Source organism: Halichoeres trimaculatus, unplaced genomic scaffold (genome assembly GCF_033239565.1).
Source record: "Halichoeres trimaculatus isolate MK-OKI-2021-1 unplaced genomic scaffold, fHalTri1.1 fHalTri1_scaffold_1, whole genome shotgun sequence".
NCBI classification, from domain to species: Eukaryota; Metazoa; Chordata; class Actinopteri; order Labriformes; family Labridae; genus Halichoeres; species Halichoeres trimaculatus.
The window spans coordinates 11,987,309-12,007,404 of NW_027437179.1; the positions used below are offsets into that span (position 1 = coordinate 11,987,309).

The 20,096-nt window shown below is 40.4% G+C and overlaps 1 protein-coding gene across 1 annotated transcript in view; it reads left to right on the top strand.

Annotated features, from left to right (window-relative positions):
• The window catches only part of LOC141809239 (hemicentin-1-like), a 56,430-nt gene that overhangs the window by 33,539 nt on the left and 2,795 nt on the right, over positions 1-20,096 (top strand). Inside the window, exons 8-9 of the mRNA XM_074696196.1 lie at positions 8,562-8,897; positions 12,568-12,846. Of these exons, the coding sequence (XP_074552297.1) occupies positions 8,562-8,897; positions 12,568-12,846 (615 nt within the window). The remainder of the gene's footprint in view (positions 1-8,561; positions 8,898-12,567; positions 12,847-20,096) is intronic.

Genomic DNA, 20,096 nt, shown 5'->3' on the forward strand with positions numbered 1-20,096 from the left:
GACTGCTCGTCCAGTTGCTCCCACTGACTCTGCCAGCAACGAAGATCACACTCTCAAACGTACCCCCGTTCATCAGTGATGAATTCTTGTGCAGAGAATTATCACGGCATGGGAAAGTGGTTTCCCCCATAAAAAAGGTGCTGTCAGGCTGTAAGTCTCCTCTCCTAAAACATGTTGTCTCCCACCAGAGACAACTGTTTATGATTTTGAACAACAGGAATGAGGAGTTCAATATTCCGTTTCGTGTGAGAATGGATGATTTTGATTATGTGCTTTTTGCTACATCGTCCAACATGAAATGTTTTGGTTGTGGTGAGGAGGGACATGCGATCAAAGCATGCCCTCAGCGAGCCGGCATGACTCCACCTGGCGCAGAGGAGCTGCGCTCCGCTGCGCAGCCTGAGCCCCGGGACCCGGTCCGCTTCAGCCGGGAAGGCCGGCGCCGGGGGGCAGCGTCCTGCTGCAGAGCTGCAGGAGGCAGCTGTCAGCAGTCCTGCTGCAGCAGCCTCTGAACCAGGCAGCGACAAACAGGCAGGAGATGATGTGAGTGGAGAGGGGGAGAGTGTCATAGGAGAGACAGGTGAAGGGAGTGGAGCACAGAGAAGAGAGCTGTGCGCACTGAGGGAGGGTGAGACAGAGTGTGAGTTAAACAAGGTGGGTGATACAGGTAAGTTTGGTGAGACAGGTGAGGCGAAAGAAGCAGGTGAGACAGGCAAGGTGTGTGAGGCAGGTGAGGTGAGGGAGGTGTGTGGAGCAAAGGGAGGAGAGGAAAATGAAGTGACTAAAGAACAGTTGGGTGAAATTGGTAAGGTGGTGAGCTGCAGTCAGGCAAGAGTTTCAGGTAAGGGTGAGGTTAGTGTAACAGGCGAGACAGGTGAGGCTACAGAGCCGATGGAGGGTGAGGTCTCTGCTGCCCCTCAAAAAAGGCGCAGTAAGAGGAAGAATGTGGTGGCAGCGGCTAAAGCCAGCAAACAGGCCAGTAAACAGATGAGTGGTTTGGAGGTGCAGTCTGACATCAGTGACAGCGAGGGCTGGATCTCTGATTGCAGTGACATTTCACCAACACACACTCAGTTATCCAGTCAGGAGCAGGTGTACTCAGCCAAGATGTTTAAAACCTTCCTGCAACAGACAAAATGTATGAAGGGTGTAAATCTAGAGCATTATTTCCCAGACAAAAATGTTTTTATCATTCAGCCAGACACCACATTAAGACAAAAGTCGAATCTGGCTTCACTGACCAAGAAGTATTTAGACTGAAGAAAATAATGTTCAAAGTCAGAAAAGAAATTTGTTAAACATTTTTTTAAAAATGACAAATTTAAATTTGATGCTTTTTTTTTATTGGCTGTTATTAGTATAGTTTTAAACCTCTCACCCACTATGAACACTTTTAAAATCAGGTCTTTAAACCTGAACGGGGCCAGAGAGGAAAGAAAGAGAGCATTTGTTTACGAGACAGTCAATCAGAAAAAAGTGGATGTTTTATTTGTGCAAGAAACACACAGTGATGACAGCAATGAGGTGGACTGGCGCAGAGAGTGGAGAGGAGACGTGTTTTTAAGTCACCACACCACACAAAGTGTGGGGATGGGCTTTCTGTTCTCCAGAGCTTTTACCCCAAAGTCTACAGAGGTGCAACACATCATCCAGGGGAGGTGCCTTTTAGTGCGAGCTGTTTTTGAGCATTTTAATGTAGTTTTTATTAATATTTATTCTCCAAACAGCGGTGCAGAGAGGAAACATTTCTTTGAAAGTGTCTCAGAGAAATTAAAGGATTGTGGGTCAGCTGATTACGTTTTTCTAGGCGGGGATTTTAATTGTACAGAAAATGAGCTTTTAGATCGCGATCACACAGAGCCTCATCCAGCATCCCAGCAGGCGTTAAGACGGCTGGTCTCATCCCATGGCCTGGTGGATGTATGGAGAAGGATGCACGCAAGCTCCAGGCAGTTCATGTGGTCCCACATTAGTGGAAACAGGGTTTCATTAGCACGCATTGACCGTTTCTATTGTTTGAAGCATCATTTTAATATTTTTAAAACATGTAAGATTTTACCAATGGGTTTTACTGATCACTCTTTGCTTTTATGTAGTGTTTTTATTCAAAACATTTTACCTAAAAGCACCTACTGGCATTTTAATTCAGTTTTAACCATGGATCATAGTTTTAGAGGGGCACTTATTTATTTTTGGACTGACTTTAGGCAGAAAAAAAATGATTTTACATGTCTAAGACAGTGGTGGGACCACGGAAAGCTCCAGATTAAATTATTATGTCAACAGCACACTCTCAATGTTACACAGGACATCACCAGATCGATCAGAGATCTGGAGACTGATGTAGTGGAACTAGAGCAGTTGAGTGAGTCCACAGGAAATCGAGGATATGTTGAAATTCTCAAGTCTAAAAAGATGGCTTTAGCCAACCTGCTGGACACCAGAGTACAAGGTCCCGAGTCCAGACCATCACGGAGATGGATGCTCCCTCTAGCTTCTTTTTCAGCTTGGAGAGGAAGAACAGTCAGAGGAAGGCGATCCACTCACTGCAGTCGGACACAGGGCAGGAACTGAGCGAGCCAGGCCAGATCAGGCAGAGAGCGCTGGGTTTTTACTCTGCTCTGTATACCAGTGAGTACAAGGAGAACGAGGAGCTCATGGAGGAGTTCTGCAATGGACTGCCTCAGGTCTCTGAGGAGACCAACTTAAAGCTGGAGAGCCCTCTGTCTGTGCAGGAACTGCACGTGGCCCTGCAGAGCATGCAGAGCTGCAAAGCCCCAGGCATTGATGGCCCAACTGTAGAGTTTTATAAAGCCTACTGGGACATCTTTGCCAATGACTTATTGGACGTTTTTAATGAATGTATGGCTGCTGGTTCTCTGCCTCTCTCATGCAGGAGAGCCATCATCATCCTCCTGCCAAAAAAGGGAAATCTACAGGAGATAAAAAAACTGGCGCCCAGTGTCCCTCCTCTGCACTGATTATAAGATCCTCTCCAAAGCTATAGCCAATCGGCTAAAAGAGGCTATGGAGCAGGTCATCCATTGGGACCAGACGTACTGTGTACCCGGCAGGTCCATGGTAGATAATATCTACCTAATTCGGGATGTTTTGGAAGTCTCCAGTTCATTGGGTTTAAATATTGGCTTGATCGCATTAGATCAAGAAAAGGCATTTGACCGTGTTGAGCACTGCTTCCTTTGGGAGACAATGAGGAGGTTTGGGTTCAGCACTGGTCTCATTACTAAGATCCAGGTGCTGTACAAAGACATTGAGAGTGTGCTGAAGGTAAATGGCAGCCTGTGTGCCCCTTTTAGGGTGTATAGAGGTGTTCGGCAGGGCTGTGCGCTGTCGGGGATGCTCTATGCACTCTCCCTGGAACCCCTTCTCCAGAAAACACGCTCGAGTGTTCAAGGTCTGTTTTTACCTGGTTTTAATAGTAACATTACTTTGTCTGCCTATGCTGATGATGTTGTTGTTTTAATTAAAGACCAGCAGGACGTTGACACTTTAGCTCATGTCACAGCAAGCTTTGCTGCAGTCTCTGCTGCCAAAGTAAACTGGGAAAAATGTGAAGCTGTTGCAGTGGGTGAATGGCACAGAGGTCTGCCACTTCTCCCTCAACACTTCCGTTGGAAAAGGGATGGTTTCAGATACTTGGGTGTTTTTTTAGGACAAGAAAGCATAATGAGAAAAAACTGGGACAATATCATTGAAAAAATAGAGAACAAGCTCGATAAGTGGAAATGGCTTCACCCACAGATGTCTTACAGGGGGAGGGTGCTGGTTTTAAATAACCTGGTGGCCTCACTGCTCTGGCACAGGCTGGCCTGTTTGGACCCACCATCAGGCCTTTTAGCTCAAATCCAGAGTAAAATTGTGAATTTCTTTTGGGATGGGTTTCATTGGGTGCCACAGTCTGTGCTGTTTTTATCCAGAGAGGAGGGGGGCCAAGGCCTTGTCCACCTGGCCAGTCGACCAGCCACTTTTAGAATACAGTTGGTCCAGAGGTACCTCACAGGACCTCCAGACTTAGTATGGAGGGATGTGGCCAGCTGCATCTTCAGGCGTGTGAGTAACCTGGGGCTGGATGCTGCGCTGTTTTTAACTGATCTTAATTTTTTAAAGTTAAATGGGTTACCAAAATTTTATCAGGGTGTTTTTAAATCATGCACCCTGTTCAAGTTTAAAAGAAATGAGAAATGTGACTCTCTGCACTGGTTGTTGATGGAGCCTTTAATTCATGGTGCCAGACTGGATGTGTGTTGCAGCTCTCTTCCAGGACTGATGGGGGCACTGACTGGCTCCCAGACGGTAACTTTGAAACAGCTGGTGGATGCTGCAGGACCAGATCTTTTGGTCGTGGAGGCTGTGGGTACTATGATAAGGATGCGCTCCGCCAGACTGATTAAGAGGAGCCTGGAGCTCTAGATACAGAAACTGTGGAAAAAAAAGAGACACCTCCTTCAGCTGTACGGAGAGGGGCGAGTCCAGCCTGAGCCCACAGACCCTTTCCCTGATCTTACCTTCTGCCTCAACCTCTCTGACCTCGGTGGTCCCCTCCTGGCTGTCAGTGGAGTGAAAAAGATGACGCTCCACAGTACAGACATAAAGGTGCTGTACATGAACTGTGTTAAAGTTATCCATAAGAAAAACCTGAATGACAGACCCTTGTGTGTGTGGACAGACCGACTGGTGGGACACACACCTCACTGGAGAGTTTTATATAAGCCTCCATTGAAAAAAAGAACTGGTGACCTCCAGTGGAGTATTTTGCATGGTGCGATCGCCACCAACAGTTTTTTATCAGTCATGAACCCCTCTGTTTTAAATAAGTGTCCTTTTTGTGGTCTGTCTGAGAATGTTTTTCATGTTTTTACTGAGTGCAGGAGACTTCATCCTTTTTTTTACCTTTTTAACTGGAGTTTTTAATCTTTTTGATGTTGTATTCTCTTGCCCTACTTTTGTCTGTTGCATTGAGTACAACAGGAAGAATTAATTTAAGTGCCAAATTTTAAACTTCTTAATTGGTGAAGCCAAAATGGCTATCTACCTCACTCGGAGAGACAGGCTGCAAGGTGGATCAGGGCTAGATCCTGTGGCCTTGTGGAAGTGCAACATTAAAGCCAGGCTGAGGCTTGAGTTTCAATTCCACAAGGCCATGGGAAAAGTGGATGAATTTTTACTGTTGTGGGGCTTTAAAAACATTTTGTGTGAAGTACATGATGGAAAACTAAATCTGAAAAATTCTCTGTGCTGAGTAGATGATAAACCTAAAGTAGCTGTTTGTTGAATTTTATTGTGAATAAAGTGTTTTGTTAAAAATCAAAAAAAAAATCCTCTTCTTCTTCTTCTTCTTCTTTTCCTGTTGTTTTGAAAAACAAACTGTGGAGGAAAGTCTGGTCTCAGAAACAGGATGAAGCTCCATCCTCCTCCTCTGTACTGAGAGTAAGAGTCAAAGCGAGCTAAGAGCTGAGCAGACGAGCAGGAGCAAAGTGAGAATCAGATCAGAGCTAACATCAGTGTTCCTGCAGCATACACACTTTATGTTTTCATATCCAGGGCCACTTGTTGGATGGATTCTTTTTGGAGTTCTTCTTCCTGTTTTTGCTATTTTTGGGTTTGGATTCTGGAGGTACAGAAAGGTAAGTTCAAATGTGCAAATTCAATTTATTCAACTGATTCCTGTGAATTTCCTGTTTAGAGTCTCAACTTTCTTTACTTTTTCTCCATCCAACAGAACAACAATCAAAATCTTCAATACATTCAAGAGCTTGAAGAGCAGATTGAAGCTCTTCAAAAGCAGAGTAACTCTCCACCTCCTGACTCTGGGGTCCTGTGAAGTCGGCTGCTCTGGCGTGTTCTTGGCTGTGTATGATCAGGTGTTTGTGAAGACATGGAGACCAGTAGAGGATGACATTTCAATCTAAATGACCCAGTTAAAGAGAAACTGGATTAAACTTTAACCTTCACTGAGTTCAGTTTATAACAGAGCTCAAAACTGAGGAGTTCAGACCAAATGAAACGGATCACACCTGAAGGATCAGGTGACTTTAAAGCAACCAGGAGAGTCCTGAGAGAGGACTTGTGTCTGCACCTTCAGCTCAGAAGAGGCTGAAACATTTGTCCATTCATTTAAGAGCCTGAGCTTAGATTTCACTGACAGGGAAAACAAATTAAGTCATGTTTTGTCTTCAACACAGAGTTCAGATCTGAGCAGAAGAAGGACTTCACTCTGAGCCCTGAATAAGTGTCCATAAGCAACAAACCAAAACCCAAACTGTGTGTGTGTTTATTTGTATGAATGTGAATGAATAACTGAGATAATGAAGCTTTTTCTACCTAAAGTGTATGACCTGAATCTGCTGCTGTTTTTATCTGTTAAAGCTCTGAACTGATGTAGACATGGACTTTAAAATCAGCTGACTTTCTTTCTGCTGTAAATAAATGTGAATATTTATCAGATAAAGTCAAATGTACTGATACTGATTTTTCTCTGTTCATACTTCTGCTATTAACATGATTTGTGCTGAGCCTGTGTTTCTTCTTTACTTGGTTCAGGTGTTAATCCAGAATTTGACATTTCACATGAGTGTCATTTCACACACTGCTTCATGGTTTCTGTACAAACCTTTGAATAAAACAGGAAACATGCCAGACTGTGTGCTGGGACTGTTCTTCATGTGTCTGTGCTCAAACTGTGATAAAGACACTAAAGTGGACCTCCCCCATCCACTGAAAGCTGAACTCACCTCTTTAAAGAATTGTTACCCCCTCAAAGTTCCCCTGGCACCTTTAGGAACTTTACAGAGCTCCATTTGTTCATATTGTTACAGTTAGATTAAAAATGCTCTGCCACAAGGTTAATATCAGCATTTCTAAAAGACACAAACATGATTATTACAGAAAAATAATGCCTTTATTATCTTTACAGGATGTGATGCTCTGATGTCTGATGACAGAGCAGAAAATAGAGGTCTATTGTGTCTGCAGCTCCCCCTGGTGTTGGCTGTAGGGAGAACATATTCAGCACCAAGGACAGTTCTGACTGTTTCTCCTTCAAGGAGCTTCAGATAATGAGTTTATTTATACATAAAAAACAAATGAATAAGAATAAAATAGGAATGGGACACTGTGTTAAACATAAACAGACACAAAATACAATGATTTGTAATTCTTATGAACCCAAATTTTTACAGTCCGATGAAAAAAAATATTTTAATGCTAAATTAAAGTCAGCTGTTTTTTAAGAGACACATAATAATTACAGAATGAGATTTTTTTTTTTTATTTATTTTTTTTAATAATATTACAGAACATGAGGTCATGCATTAGCATATGGAGTTTGTGTTTTCTGTGTTTCTCTCTCTGGTCTTATCACTGCCAGTCTTGTCACAGTTTTGCTGCTGACTGATAGTTTCTCTAGTGCCCCACCTCACATTGCTGTAAGGTTATTTCCAAACATATTTAATGGTTAAAAAATGTTTCTATAGTATGTTCTGGTGTCATTTATGAACTGTTATCACAGCTTAAGGTGCAAACAGCTGATTAGACGGACATACTTTTACTTTTTTTCTGCAGTATCTTTCTTCAACCGTGTGGTAAAAATATTCTTTCAAATGTGATAAAGGATCAGACTTCATTTTCACAACTGGTAATCTGACAAACTTTCTGTTTCCACAGTTTTTTTTTTCAGTCATGAGCTGGTTCAGTAGAAATGTGGCTTTTATTGTGAAAGGAGTTTTCAGGAAGTATTACTAAGGGATTCATGTGATGTCTCTGTGGTCTCTGAGCTCAGCTCTCAGTCAGATGTGTATCAGTGTGTGTTCCTCACAGAGCTGTTAAAGTGATGGTGAATCTTCAGGAGACATCAACAACTATGAAGCTCCTTCCTCTCGTCTGTCTTTGTCTGGTGACTCGCTCTGGATCAACGTTTACTGATGAAAATGGTAAGAAAACTAACGGCTCATATTGAATTCTTTGAGATGAAATGTGTGAAGAAATGTTCAAACATGAAGTCAGGAAACAGAAAAGGACCAAGTTTATCAGAGGAGGAGGGAGAATGGTAACACCTGGAGCTGTTAGCATTAGCATTTAGCTACATTTGAAAAAAAGGAGCATTAATACAGTTTGTAATATATTTCTTAATAATTATCACTACTTAATATTTACACATCAGCCTCCATAACACAGCTGACGTCATGAAATGACAGCTTCAGCCGTTTAACAGACATGCTCAGTGTGATGATGTTGGTGATAGATGAGGGAGTGGATGTGTGGGGCGTCTCCTCCATCCTGCAGACACTAAACTGCAGCATCACTCTGATATGGACCATGAGAAAGAAGAACTGGAGACATGTCTGCTGGGACCTGATCTGTGAGGGTCAAACAGAGTTATATTGACTTTTAAAGACTATGAAACAAAAGTCAGACTGAAGGTTAATGGACTAGAGGGACCAGAGGAAGAAGTTTCACCCCCTTATTCTTTCAAATCTTTAATTTAAAATTCTTTAGTATCTGGTTAGGACAGTGTAAATCATGCGTGTGTGTTTGTCTCTCAGGTCCAGTGGTGGTGACAGAAGACGGTGATGTAGTTTTACCCTGTTCCCTCAGCTCCAAGGAGAACCTGGAGTCAGCGCTGTTTGACTGGAAGAAAGACTTGGAGAAGGGAAAGGAGGAGAGGGTGTTCATGTATAATGCTGGCCTTTACTCTGGCAGAGACTTTGATGATCAAGATAAACAGTTTAAAGGTAGAGTCTCATTTTTTCAAGAAGAACTGAAGAACGGCAACACCTCCATAAAGATCACAAAGACCAAGCTGTCTGACAGTGGAACCTACACCTGTATTTTCCCCAATCTTCAGCACAGCCCCAAGTTCAGCGTTCAGCTTGTTGTTGGTGAGTTCTTTCACCAAACTCTTGGAGATGTTTCAAATTTAATGTGAGGACTGGTCAAGTGAGGACCATCAGGTCTTTTACATTTCACCCATTTTTCTAAAAAAAAAAATTGTATTAAGTTAGAATTATCTTTTAATCTGTCCAATGGCAACTCATGGGACATTGTCATTAAAAATAGAGCAAAGGAAACACTGTGAGGTTTCATCAGCTCTGTTGGTGCCAAGAAAAGGCTACAGAAAGTAGAATAAACAAATAAAACAACTCAATAGTTCAATATCTTTACACAGCACATATCAATGGAAGAACAATTAGAAACTACAAGAACCAGTTTGAATTTGAAGACATAGACTTATTTTTTATTCAAGATCATTTGCCACACTTTTGTCTTTTTTCTACTCTTTTTTCAATCTTTCTGTCCTTATGCACTTATTAGTGAGTTAAAAAAAAGTCATGTTTTTAAGCAGAGCATCCACCTGAAGTAACACATGATTCCTGTGTCTCATCTCAGGTGTGCAGACTGAGGCTGATCTAAGATGTTATAGAAAGTACAGTACAGAGAATCTCCAGCAGGTGTCCACAGAGCTCTCAAAAACTTTCACAGAGTTGTTCTCAGAACATGTTAGAGTTCATTAAAATAGTTGCTAAAATACTCAAATATGTTTGATTCAATTACTTACAAATACTCTAAATAGATGAATACATATTCACACAAGTGCTTGTAGATTTATTGTACTACTCTAAAACAGTAAAATTTATTTACAGATAGCCTGAAGAGCCTCAGGTGAGCTCAGGCTGAGTTAATTAAGGCTATTATTGTTAGCAAATGATTTTAAACTAAGCCATTTAAAATCATGCAAAAACAAAACTCACTCATTAACCAAGTGCATATTTGTTTAAGTAAAAATGCTGATCCAACAAAGCTAAAGATGGTTATTGACCATTTTAAAGAAGCATTGGGCATAAATACTTCCTGTTTTAATAATATTTATTTTCTTCTGGCACAGAGTCAGGAAGCAAGATGTAATATTTTACTCAAAGAGCTTTAAATAAGCCTGTAGCTTAATTTTTGTACTGCTCTTAGTCTTTGTTTATAATCTTTGTGCAGCAGAACTATATACAAAAAAGGGGCCAGACTACTTATTTCACTCTGTACTATAAAGTGAGTAAGATAAATTACATCCCATAAATGTTTGAGGCCAATATTAGAGAATGATTAACTTGCTCTGACCATTTAACACTAATCTTACAGTAACAACACAAAACAGTCTCATGCTACAGAATGAAGCTTGTTTCTTCAATCAGAGACTTTATTTTATCTTTTAGGGAGTCAAATGAAATGTATGAAATTGCTTATTTTAATAACAGTGATGCCTGTATGCCATGTTAATATATTACCAAAGCTCTCTAACCTTGACTATGTTTTTTTTTTTTCTTTCAGAGTGTATCTTAACTGCTTGAGTTTTGTCAAAATCAAGTATATTTTTGTCTCTCTTCACACAAATTTAAACTAGTTTTTGATTATTTGACCTTAAAATAACTACAACTGTTCATTCTGACTTTGTGAATGCAAACTCTCTGAGGTGTCAGTAAGCACATTATCATGACTTGAATCTTCACTGTAGGCACTATGGGAAATAATTTAACGAACATATTAAAATTTGTTTTTATTCCTTTTCTTTGTTTTCATCTTTTGGATACAATGAAATAACCATAATAAGGACTATCAGACAGAAATTCACAGAATATTTCCCCCATCTTGTCTCCTAATGTCTATGTTAAGTTTCATGTCGACAGATTGAAGCTGCTCTGAGATATTTTAGAAAGTGCAGTACAGAGCATGTCCAGCAGGTGTCCACAGAGCTCTGAAAACTTTTACAAAGTTACCAAAAGAAGATATTTAACCTTTCTAATGACATAAAATAAGTGAATAAAAATTTGTCAAAGGGTTTGATTGAACAGTAAAAAGACAAACTAAGCACTCATATTATGATTCTCGATATTAGCATAAATGAATTAAGTCTAAAACTAAACATAAGAAACTTTTTTCTGATATAAACACGTCCCACCATGACAGAAAGTCCGTCAGCGGTAACTTCTGTTTATGGTCAGGCAGGTGGTTTCGGTGGTTATGAACTCTGAGTGTTTTCTCTGTACTGGCCTTCTATTGGTCGATTACAACAATCAATCAGACAAAGGAGGCGCTCGTGGAGGATGCTGCTCACTGATTGGCTGTTGGGTTTAAAGTTCCAGAAGCTTCGTTCCTGTAGATTGTAGAAAAATGCTGATCGGTTCATTTTCTCACGAGGCGTTTACTGATGTCAGAGACAGTAAATATGATTTGTCAAAACTGTGTTGGCGATTTAACGTCAACAATTATAAACTTCATGAAGAAGTTTAATGAACGTTTCTAATCCTTTCCAGCGACAGGTTTGAGGTTTGTTTGGTCATTTCATTTACCCGTGGTTAGACAAACATAGGCTGTTTATAAGGGGCGCTGTGTTTTTTCTTTTATATCAGTCACGTTTGATCAGAATTGACCAGTTTCAGTCCTGGAAACACATTTAACAGTGAATTTGTCAGGGTGGCTGAAAAAGCTACCGACGGATCACAGCTGCAAAGTGAAAGCTGACTGCTGTGAGGTCAAGTTTCACTTTATGGAAATTACTTATTTTACGGAATATTAGAGTCCTCACGGTTTTAAACGAGCTACAACGTGTGTAATTTGACTTTACAGACCCAATAAATTACAGTTTATATGTATTAATTCTTCCTGAGGTGAATTTCTCTGGTCGCGTACAACCTCCGCATGTTAAGAGATTAAAGGACAGAGGAGAAGATTGCTCAGGTGAGTTCAGATTGGAATATCAGCCCCGTGTCTTACAGGTGTACCCTGAGTTCAGCCACACATGTATGTTATCATTCACACGCTTCAGATTCATACTTGGAGTGAACGATAAGCCACAAGTACCAAAAAGTTTACTTTTCTTCTTAGTTTTATTTAACAGAACGCTGAGTTTGTAGAAATGTCAATGTAACACATTTGGAGAACTAGTGACTTCATTGACCTGCTCTGATATGATGGGGAAATGTGTAAAAATAAGTGATTATGGTTAGTCCGTTATTTAGTGGAATGACAACAATTGAGTATTTAAGTAAAAGCAAAACGCAAAGGTGCAAAACCCAATAAGAAATTCTAGTTTAAGCAAATAAACTCAGTTCCCAGAGAAGATGAGTCCGATTTTAGAGAAAACTACTATGTCCGTCACAGTTATAACAACAAGTTTCTGCTAAAGTAAAACAATGAGTCAGTTCAGAGACAGAAGATTGAATTTTATCATTATGCTGGTTAAAGTGAGATGTAAGATGTTGTGAGGCTTTTACAACAGTTATTTTAATAAGCCTTATATGAAGCTTTCTGTTTTGTCTTTTACTCTTTTTAGCTCATAGTTCACATATGCCAAAAAATAGAAGATGTGATTGTGTGAATGAGTGTTTTAAATGTCTTTTAAATGAGCCTGTTAAAAACAAATTTCTGTCACTGCCTGACAGGCAATAAAGTTTTTCTTTTCTTTTCTTTTCTTTTCTTTTCTTTTCTTTTCTTTTCTTTTCTTTTCTTTTCGTACTGTTGAAAATGCTCTAAAATAGTCCTACATTTATTACTTTTATACAGGTACATGTCCAAAACCATCCACTAAGCAAATTAAGACGACAAATGACTGGTGGCAGCTGCAGTGTGTTGTCAGAGGAGCGTCTCCTAAACCTGTGGTAGAGTGGAAGGACAGTTCTGGAAACATCCTTCCTGCTGAGGATCCAGAAACCACAGAGCGAGGAGGCCGCTATGACATCATCCTCCAAACTACTGTGACCAAGAGTGATAACTACAGCTGTGTAGTTACACAGGAGGAGTTTTGCCATCAGCTGCATGATGACATCCTTGTGCACCTACCTGGTGAGTTTTTTTAAGTAGTTGTTTGCCATTAAGATAGTTTAAAACCTTTTTTTATTGTAATTGAGTTCAGACACAAAACCATGAAATACATGGGCTCAGTTTCCTCTCAAATCAAAAAAAAAAAATCCTCAAAAAACTGGTCAATATACTTCAAAGTATTGTGAGGGAAAAGTATAGACTGACTTTTTGTTATGTGGAAACGTTCCAGAAGTTCATCTTTTGTCCTGTTTGACTGTTCTGGACCATACATTGTTCACTGTAAACCTGGATAGGTTGAGTTTACTTCAAAAATGCTTGTTAACTAGCTACCTAAAAAAAACAACAAGAAGTAATGAAATATAAAAACTAAAGTTTATTTAACTCAATATCTTAAGTAGTTATATTTATTAAATAAAATCATTCTACTGAATGCCTTAAATCAAATAAACCTGAAGCCTATTTGTTGAAAATTTAAATATTAAGTTATGTTAAAAAAATGTTGCATATCATTGTAAAACATAATAATTTGACCTTACTCAAAACTGAAATATGATATCAATTAATTTGCCTGGTGATTTAAGTAAATGTAATAATAAAAAAAAACTGAAGCAGATCTGAACAATTAAATTAAATAGCATTTTAAAGAACAGCTGGGGGGTCATATCCACGGCGTCCCCTCCTCACTCATGGTTACAAACACCTTTACAACAAAAATCAGCTCTAATTTCATAACTTTAGTAACCGTGGGTGAGAAGAGAAGGCAGTAGATATGAGACCCTACTGTTCATAGAAATATTGTTCTTCAGAAGCACAGGTTGTCTGTGCTCCACGGCACTGACTGGTGTGGGGTCTTTTACCTATTGACTCTTGCAGTTTGTGCCTAATGGTTAATATATTAAATCAAATGTTAGACTGGACCATCATGCTTTTTTGGCCAATTTTGAAATTAAGGGTAAAAAGATTTATTTATTTTTGACACAGTCAGTCCACACCGCGTAGAGCACAGACAGCTGATCGACGAGCTCACACAGCTTGTCCATGCTGTGACACAGAGACAAACAGTCAGTGTCATGTGGAGCACAGCCTGCTCCACTGCTCCACATCTAGGAATACAGCAGGGTCTCATATTGACTGCGTCCCCTCCTCACTCACGGTTACAAAACGCAGTCACATTCGTTCATTCATTTTCTGAACCGCATATTCTGTTTAGGGTTGCTGGTGGCTGAAGCCTATCCCAGCTGTCATTGGGTGAGAGGCGGGTTACACCCTGGACTGGTCGCCAGCCAATCGCCGGGCTGACACAGAAACAGACAACCATTTACGCACACTTTCACACCTAGGAACAATTTAGGCTCAATCCCAAACCGCCCCCTACACACTCTCCCTACACACTAACCCTCCATTTGCGCGTTCTCGTGGAGGGACCGCCACATTAAGGGTCGTTCCAAACCACGTAGTGCGGAGGGGAAGTGGACCATTCAGCCCCTAAACAGCGAGCCTGCATCGATGCACACTTTCAACGACTTTGACAGGAAGTGCAACGGTGAAATGGAGGAGGAAACAACATACAGATATAAGTGCCGCATGTATCAAATATGTTACAGACACCTCTATCACGCTAACAGAAACTCACAAGAAGTGGGTTTTGTGTTTTTTGTGGGTTTTACTCAAAATCATTAGATTTATGATGTAAATCCTGTCATTGTAATGGCATCTGATTTTATGATTGTAGAGGAGAAAAAAACGAGACAGACGGTGTGGCTCCAAACTGCGAATGATTCTCGTTTCACACACATAGTAGGCATGGGAGCAGGTCTTGCGCAGCGATCAAAGCGACTCGCAATCTGTGCCTCAGCATAACAGCGATACACCAGGAGCGTCTTTCTGTCTTTCTTTCCACGGTGACAAGGATTTTTCCATTTTCCGGTGAAGTGAAGAGGGCCTCTCATTTCTACCAGTCATGTTTATACCCTCCCCCTTCAATTAAACTGCCCTCCACAGCCAGGAGTGCGACTTCATTTGGAGTGACACTCGATAGTGAAGGGGTAGTGTGGGATTGAGCCTTAGAGTGTTCAATTAACCTGATGAGCATGTTTTTGGACTGTGGGAGGAAGCCGGAGGAAACAGGGAGAAAATGCAAACTCCACAACACATCACACTCCCATCGGCAAAACTGGGAATCGGACCGGTGATCTTCTCGCCGTGAGGCTGCAGTGCTAACCGTTGTGCCACTGTGCAGCCCCAATACAAACCAAACTAATGATTTTAAGTTGTGCTTACTTAAACAGTAACCAAATTTTAATCTACTCAGAAATAATAATTTTCAACACTGAAAACTCAGACATTTGAGTAAATTGAACTCGCCAACAAATTTTAAGTTTTTTTAGCTTAATCCAATGGAGTAATTTGAACTTGAGCTCAGCTGATCTTGTAGAAACACTCGGTCAGATCAGATCAGGCTTTGTTCAGTTTAAGTCCTGAGTCTCCTGCAAAGTAGATGTGTTAATTACAGAGCCATCCATGTTTGTTAAAGACAGGAGTTTTTTCTGATGTGTCAGAGTCAAAATGTTAAATAAACCAGTGTGAAGGGGAGACACAATCCTGTGGTAACACATTTTTACCTCTAGTCAATGCAGAATGTTTCTGTACATGCAGAGATAAAAGATAAAAAATCAACAAAACTCAACAAAACTCAAAGCCATAATGTACCAGACAGCAAAACTATGAATATCAACTTTAAAATTCATTGTTCTGTCTTCTCTTCTTTCTGTTTAATTGGGGGCAAAATGAGAATCACAATGATCAATTAACAAACTTTTAATATTTAATTTAATTCAGGTTTTAGAAAAACAGATATCCATAGAAACAACCAACACTTTCTTTGGGGAGCTCAACCACAGGACTGAGACTAAAACTCACGTGTTCATGAGTGGTGAGTCTGACAACTTTATCTTTAAGTTTGTTTTTAGGAAACAAATAATGTCTGAGAGAAAATATCAAAGAGACTTTTCTCTGTCAAACCTGAGGTCGGTCACATGAACACACTCTGTTGGTCTGTGTGTTTCCATCTGATTTTAGCTCAGGTCTGTGTTTTCAGTGTTTCAGAAGTTTCTGTGCATAAATCCATCTTATGAAAGCACATTCAACAGATACATGTAGTTTATAGGAACATTTATAACCAGATATTAGAATTATTTTATGTTATACCCAGTCTAACTCCTTATATTATATTTGCTCTCTGTCACTTTGTTTTGTGCACCATGAAACTCTTGATTTGGAAACCAAACTGCTGCAGAATGAAAAAGAAATCATCTTTGGATGTGTAACTACAGCTCTGAATTAAATGTGTTCATGTTAACAAGTCCTTCCAGTTGACCTGGTAGTTTGAAACTTTTCCTCTCACCAACTTTAACTATGAGGAGTAACTGTGGAGCAGCTGACTGAACTGGTTTAATACAGAAACACAAAAATTGACCTGATCACAGTGAACAGGGGAGCGAAAACTACTGCTGTAGTTAATGCACAGGTTTAAATATTCCTGGATTAAACTCCTTCATGTTGCTGCTCTGAATGTGTTTTTCAGAGTTTCGTGGTGTGTATTTACTCTCTGACTGAAGTCTGTGTGAGGTCTCTGAGCAGAAGAGCAGCACAGTGCAGTTTATCTTTGTATCAGTAAAGCTCCCTGTCTCATCAGCCTCCTTCATTCAGTGTCCCCTGAATTGCATGTTGAGAAACTTCAGGAGCGTCTAAGACGTCATATTTCTGTCACATGGTTTTCGGTGTAATCTCAGAAGCTGGTGTTTAAGTCTGACCCCATCAAAACCAAAACAGATAATTGAAGCCTGCAGCTCGCCTCCTCTCACTCACACTCAGAGCATCAGGAGCAGGACTGACACTGACACAGTGATGAGAGAGTTTAGTTCAGTCTTAGGGTCACATGACATTTGAACTGTACAGATCTGAATGGACCACACCTAATAACACACATTTAAGTAAATTGAACTTACTAACAAATGATAAGTTTTCATATCTTAATCCAATGGAGTAATTTGAACTTTGGGGTTTACAGAGATCAGCAGCTCATGCTCTCTCCAGCTCTGCAGTCTGTGCTTGTTCTGCAGGATGAACAGGATGTTTGGGGTCCAGCAGCTCCTCAGGCTGCTCTCACATCTACTTTACCTTCTGAAGGTTTTCATTATTTATTTCATTAAGACTTTCACAAAGCACAGAGCACATTTAGAAACTAAGAACAGAGTGTTAGTGTCAGAGACCTGTTCACAGTCCAAGAGTTTGTGTGATTAGAAACAGCTGTGAGTAAAATGTGCTCCATCACAGCTCCATCAGTCTCTGTGAGCTCAGAGAGGAATCAGACTGAACTCTGTGACAGCCTCAGAAACAAAGTGAGTGAAGGACAGGTGAGTTAGATCAGACAGGTGAGCTTAATGAAGGAGCACTGAGTGTGTATCATCCACACAGTGAGCCCTCACACCATCCACACCTTCAACAACCAATGCTTTATATCAGATTAATTTATTGTTAGAGCAGATTTTTTTCATGTTTTTCTGAAAAGTTAATGATTGAATGAAATCTTTACCAACACAGGTTCAGGGTAAAGTTTTAGGTGTTGTCTGAACTTCTTCACTGTGTCTTTTCTCCTTCATGATGAGAGTCAGACAATGTGTTTAAAGCTGTGAGTAGTCAGACATTTTCACAAGTTAAATCTGAAGCTTGAAGCTCTCTTAAACAAAGCTTTAATGTGTGGTGTAGATTTCCATGATACATCCCAATTATTGTCTTTAATCCCCAAAATCTTGATCCTGAATCTCAAACTGCTCAGTTCATCTTTATAATGCTGCTGCTGCTGTCTTAAAAACACTCTCTGTGTTTACAGATCCAGCTGCTGAATCGTCTGGTAGTCTTTTTATTTTGTTTTATATTAAAATGATTTAAATCTGTGAATGTTATTCATTTTAAAACAGAGGGTGTATTGTGCTTTTTTGATCTTTATTATGTCCCCCTGGTGCCCCCGTAGTAAAATAATCTCTATTTTTCCTCTCCCTGGGCCTGTATTCACAAAGCATCCTAAGACTAAAAGTAGCTCTCAGTGACGTCATTCTTAGAAAAAAAAAAAAAAAAGACTTTTCTTAGAAATTTTCCTCATTAAGATAAAGCCTTAAGAGAGCTCCTAAGGTGGAAAAACTGTGAGGAGGAGAGAGGAGGACTTTAAGATCCTAAGAGTAAAAACTCATACTGGTGATTTTACTGTTCATTCATTATTAGAGGCACAGAGCGCTTTTTTTTCCTCATCTTTTTCCCAATCTGTACCAACCAATCACAGCTTTAGGAGACTGTGTCATACCTAGCAACAGGGTCAACCACACCTCCTCACTAAGATCAAAGTTTCTGTCTCCTCTTTGCTCAGAGCTGCTCTCAGAAACTTCCTGAATCACTCTGAAGATAAGATTTCTTGTTAGGAGTTTTCTGGCTGAGTTAGGATCTCTCTGAGAGGACTCTGAGAAGCTTTGTGGTTACAGGCCCTGGTGTTTTATAAACCCTCATTTCAGCCTCTGTCTGAGACTCTGTTCTTTAGCTGCTGTCGCTTTAAGGCTCCCTGCTCCACAAACCTGCTTCACTCTGATTGGACAGAGGCTTGTCAGGGGTGGAGCTATAGGCAGGTTTTGGTGTTTGGGTTCCGCCCCTCCAACGTGTCATGAACCACTCAGTAGATCCTTCTGTGATGAGCCCATCATTTTCTCAGGTCTTGTTCAGATGTGGTTCAGTTTCTACAGCAGCCTGATTCTGATGGAGAGATCTTCCTGGATGAAGACAGATGGAGGGTTTGTTTTCAGGCTGAGTCAAAGTTTAGCTTCACTCTGACTCAGACTGAAATTTGTGGATTCACAGAGGAAAGATGAAGAGTTTTTCTTCTTCTTCTTCTTCTTCTTCTTCTTCTTCTTCTTCTTCTTCTTCTTCCTTTCCTGTTGTTTTGAAAAACAAACTGTGGAGGAAAGTCTGGTCTCAGAAACAGGATGAAGCTCCATCCTCCTCCTCTGTGCTGAGAGTAAGAGTCAAAGCGAGCGAAGAGCTGAGCAGACGAGCAGGAGCAAAGTGAGCGACAGATCAGAGCTAACATCAGTGTTCCTGCTCACATTCATCCAGAGCTGCTTTCATCAGCACACACACACACACACACACACACACACACACACACACACACACACACACACACACACACACACACACACACACACACACACACACACACACACACACACACACACACACACACTTGTGTACTCATACACACACTTTATGTTTTCAGATCCAGGGCCACCTTTTGGATGGATTCTTTTTGGAGTTCTTTTTGCTAATCTTGCTATTTTTGCTATTTTTGGCTTTGGATTCTGGATGCACAGAAAGGTAAGCTCAAATGTGCAAATCCAATTTATTCAAATGATTCCTGTGAATTTCCTGTTTAGAGTCTCAACTTTCTTTACTTTTTGTTGGTCCAACAGAAGATTCAATATCTTCAAGACCTGACTCAAGGGCTTGAAGAGCAGAACGAAGCTCTTCAAAAGCAGATTCAGTCTCCACCTCCTGACTCTGGGGTCCTGTGAAGTCGGCTGCTCTGGCGTGTTCTTGGCTGTGTGTGATCAGGTGTTTGAGAAGACATGGAGACCAGTAGAGGATGACATTTCAATCTAAATGACCCAGTTAAAGAGAAAATGGATCAAATTTTAACCTTCACTGAGTTCAGTTTATAACAGAGCTCAAAACTGAGGAGTTCAGACCAAATGAAACTGATCACACCTGAAGGATCAGGTGACTTTGAAGCAACCAGGAGAGTCCTGAGAGAGGACTTGTGTCTGCACCTTCAGCTCAGAAGAGGCTGAAACATTTGTCCATTCATTTAAGAGCCTGAGCTTAGATTTCACTGACAGGGAACAAATTAAGTCATGTTTTGTCTTCAACACAGAGTTCAGATCTGAGCACAAGAAGGACTTCACTCTGAGCCCTGAATAAGTGTCCATAAGCAACAAACCAAAACCCAAACTGTGTGTGTGTTTATTTGTATGAATGTGAATGAATAACTGAGATAATGAAGCTTTTTCTACCTAAAGTGTATGACCTGAATCTGCTGCTGTTTTTATCTGTTAAAGCTCTGAACTGATGTAGACATGGACTTTAAAATCAGCTGACTTTCTTTCTGCTGTAAATAAATGTGAATATTTATCAGGTAAAGTCAAATGTACTGAGACTGATTTTTCTCT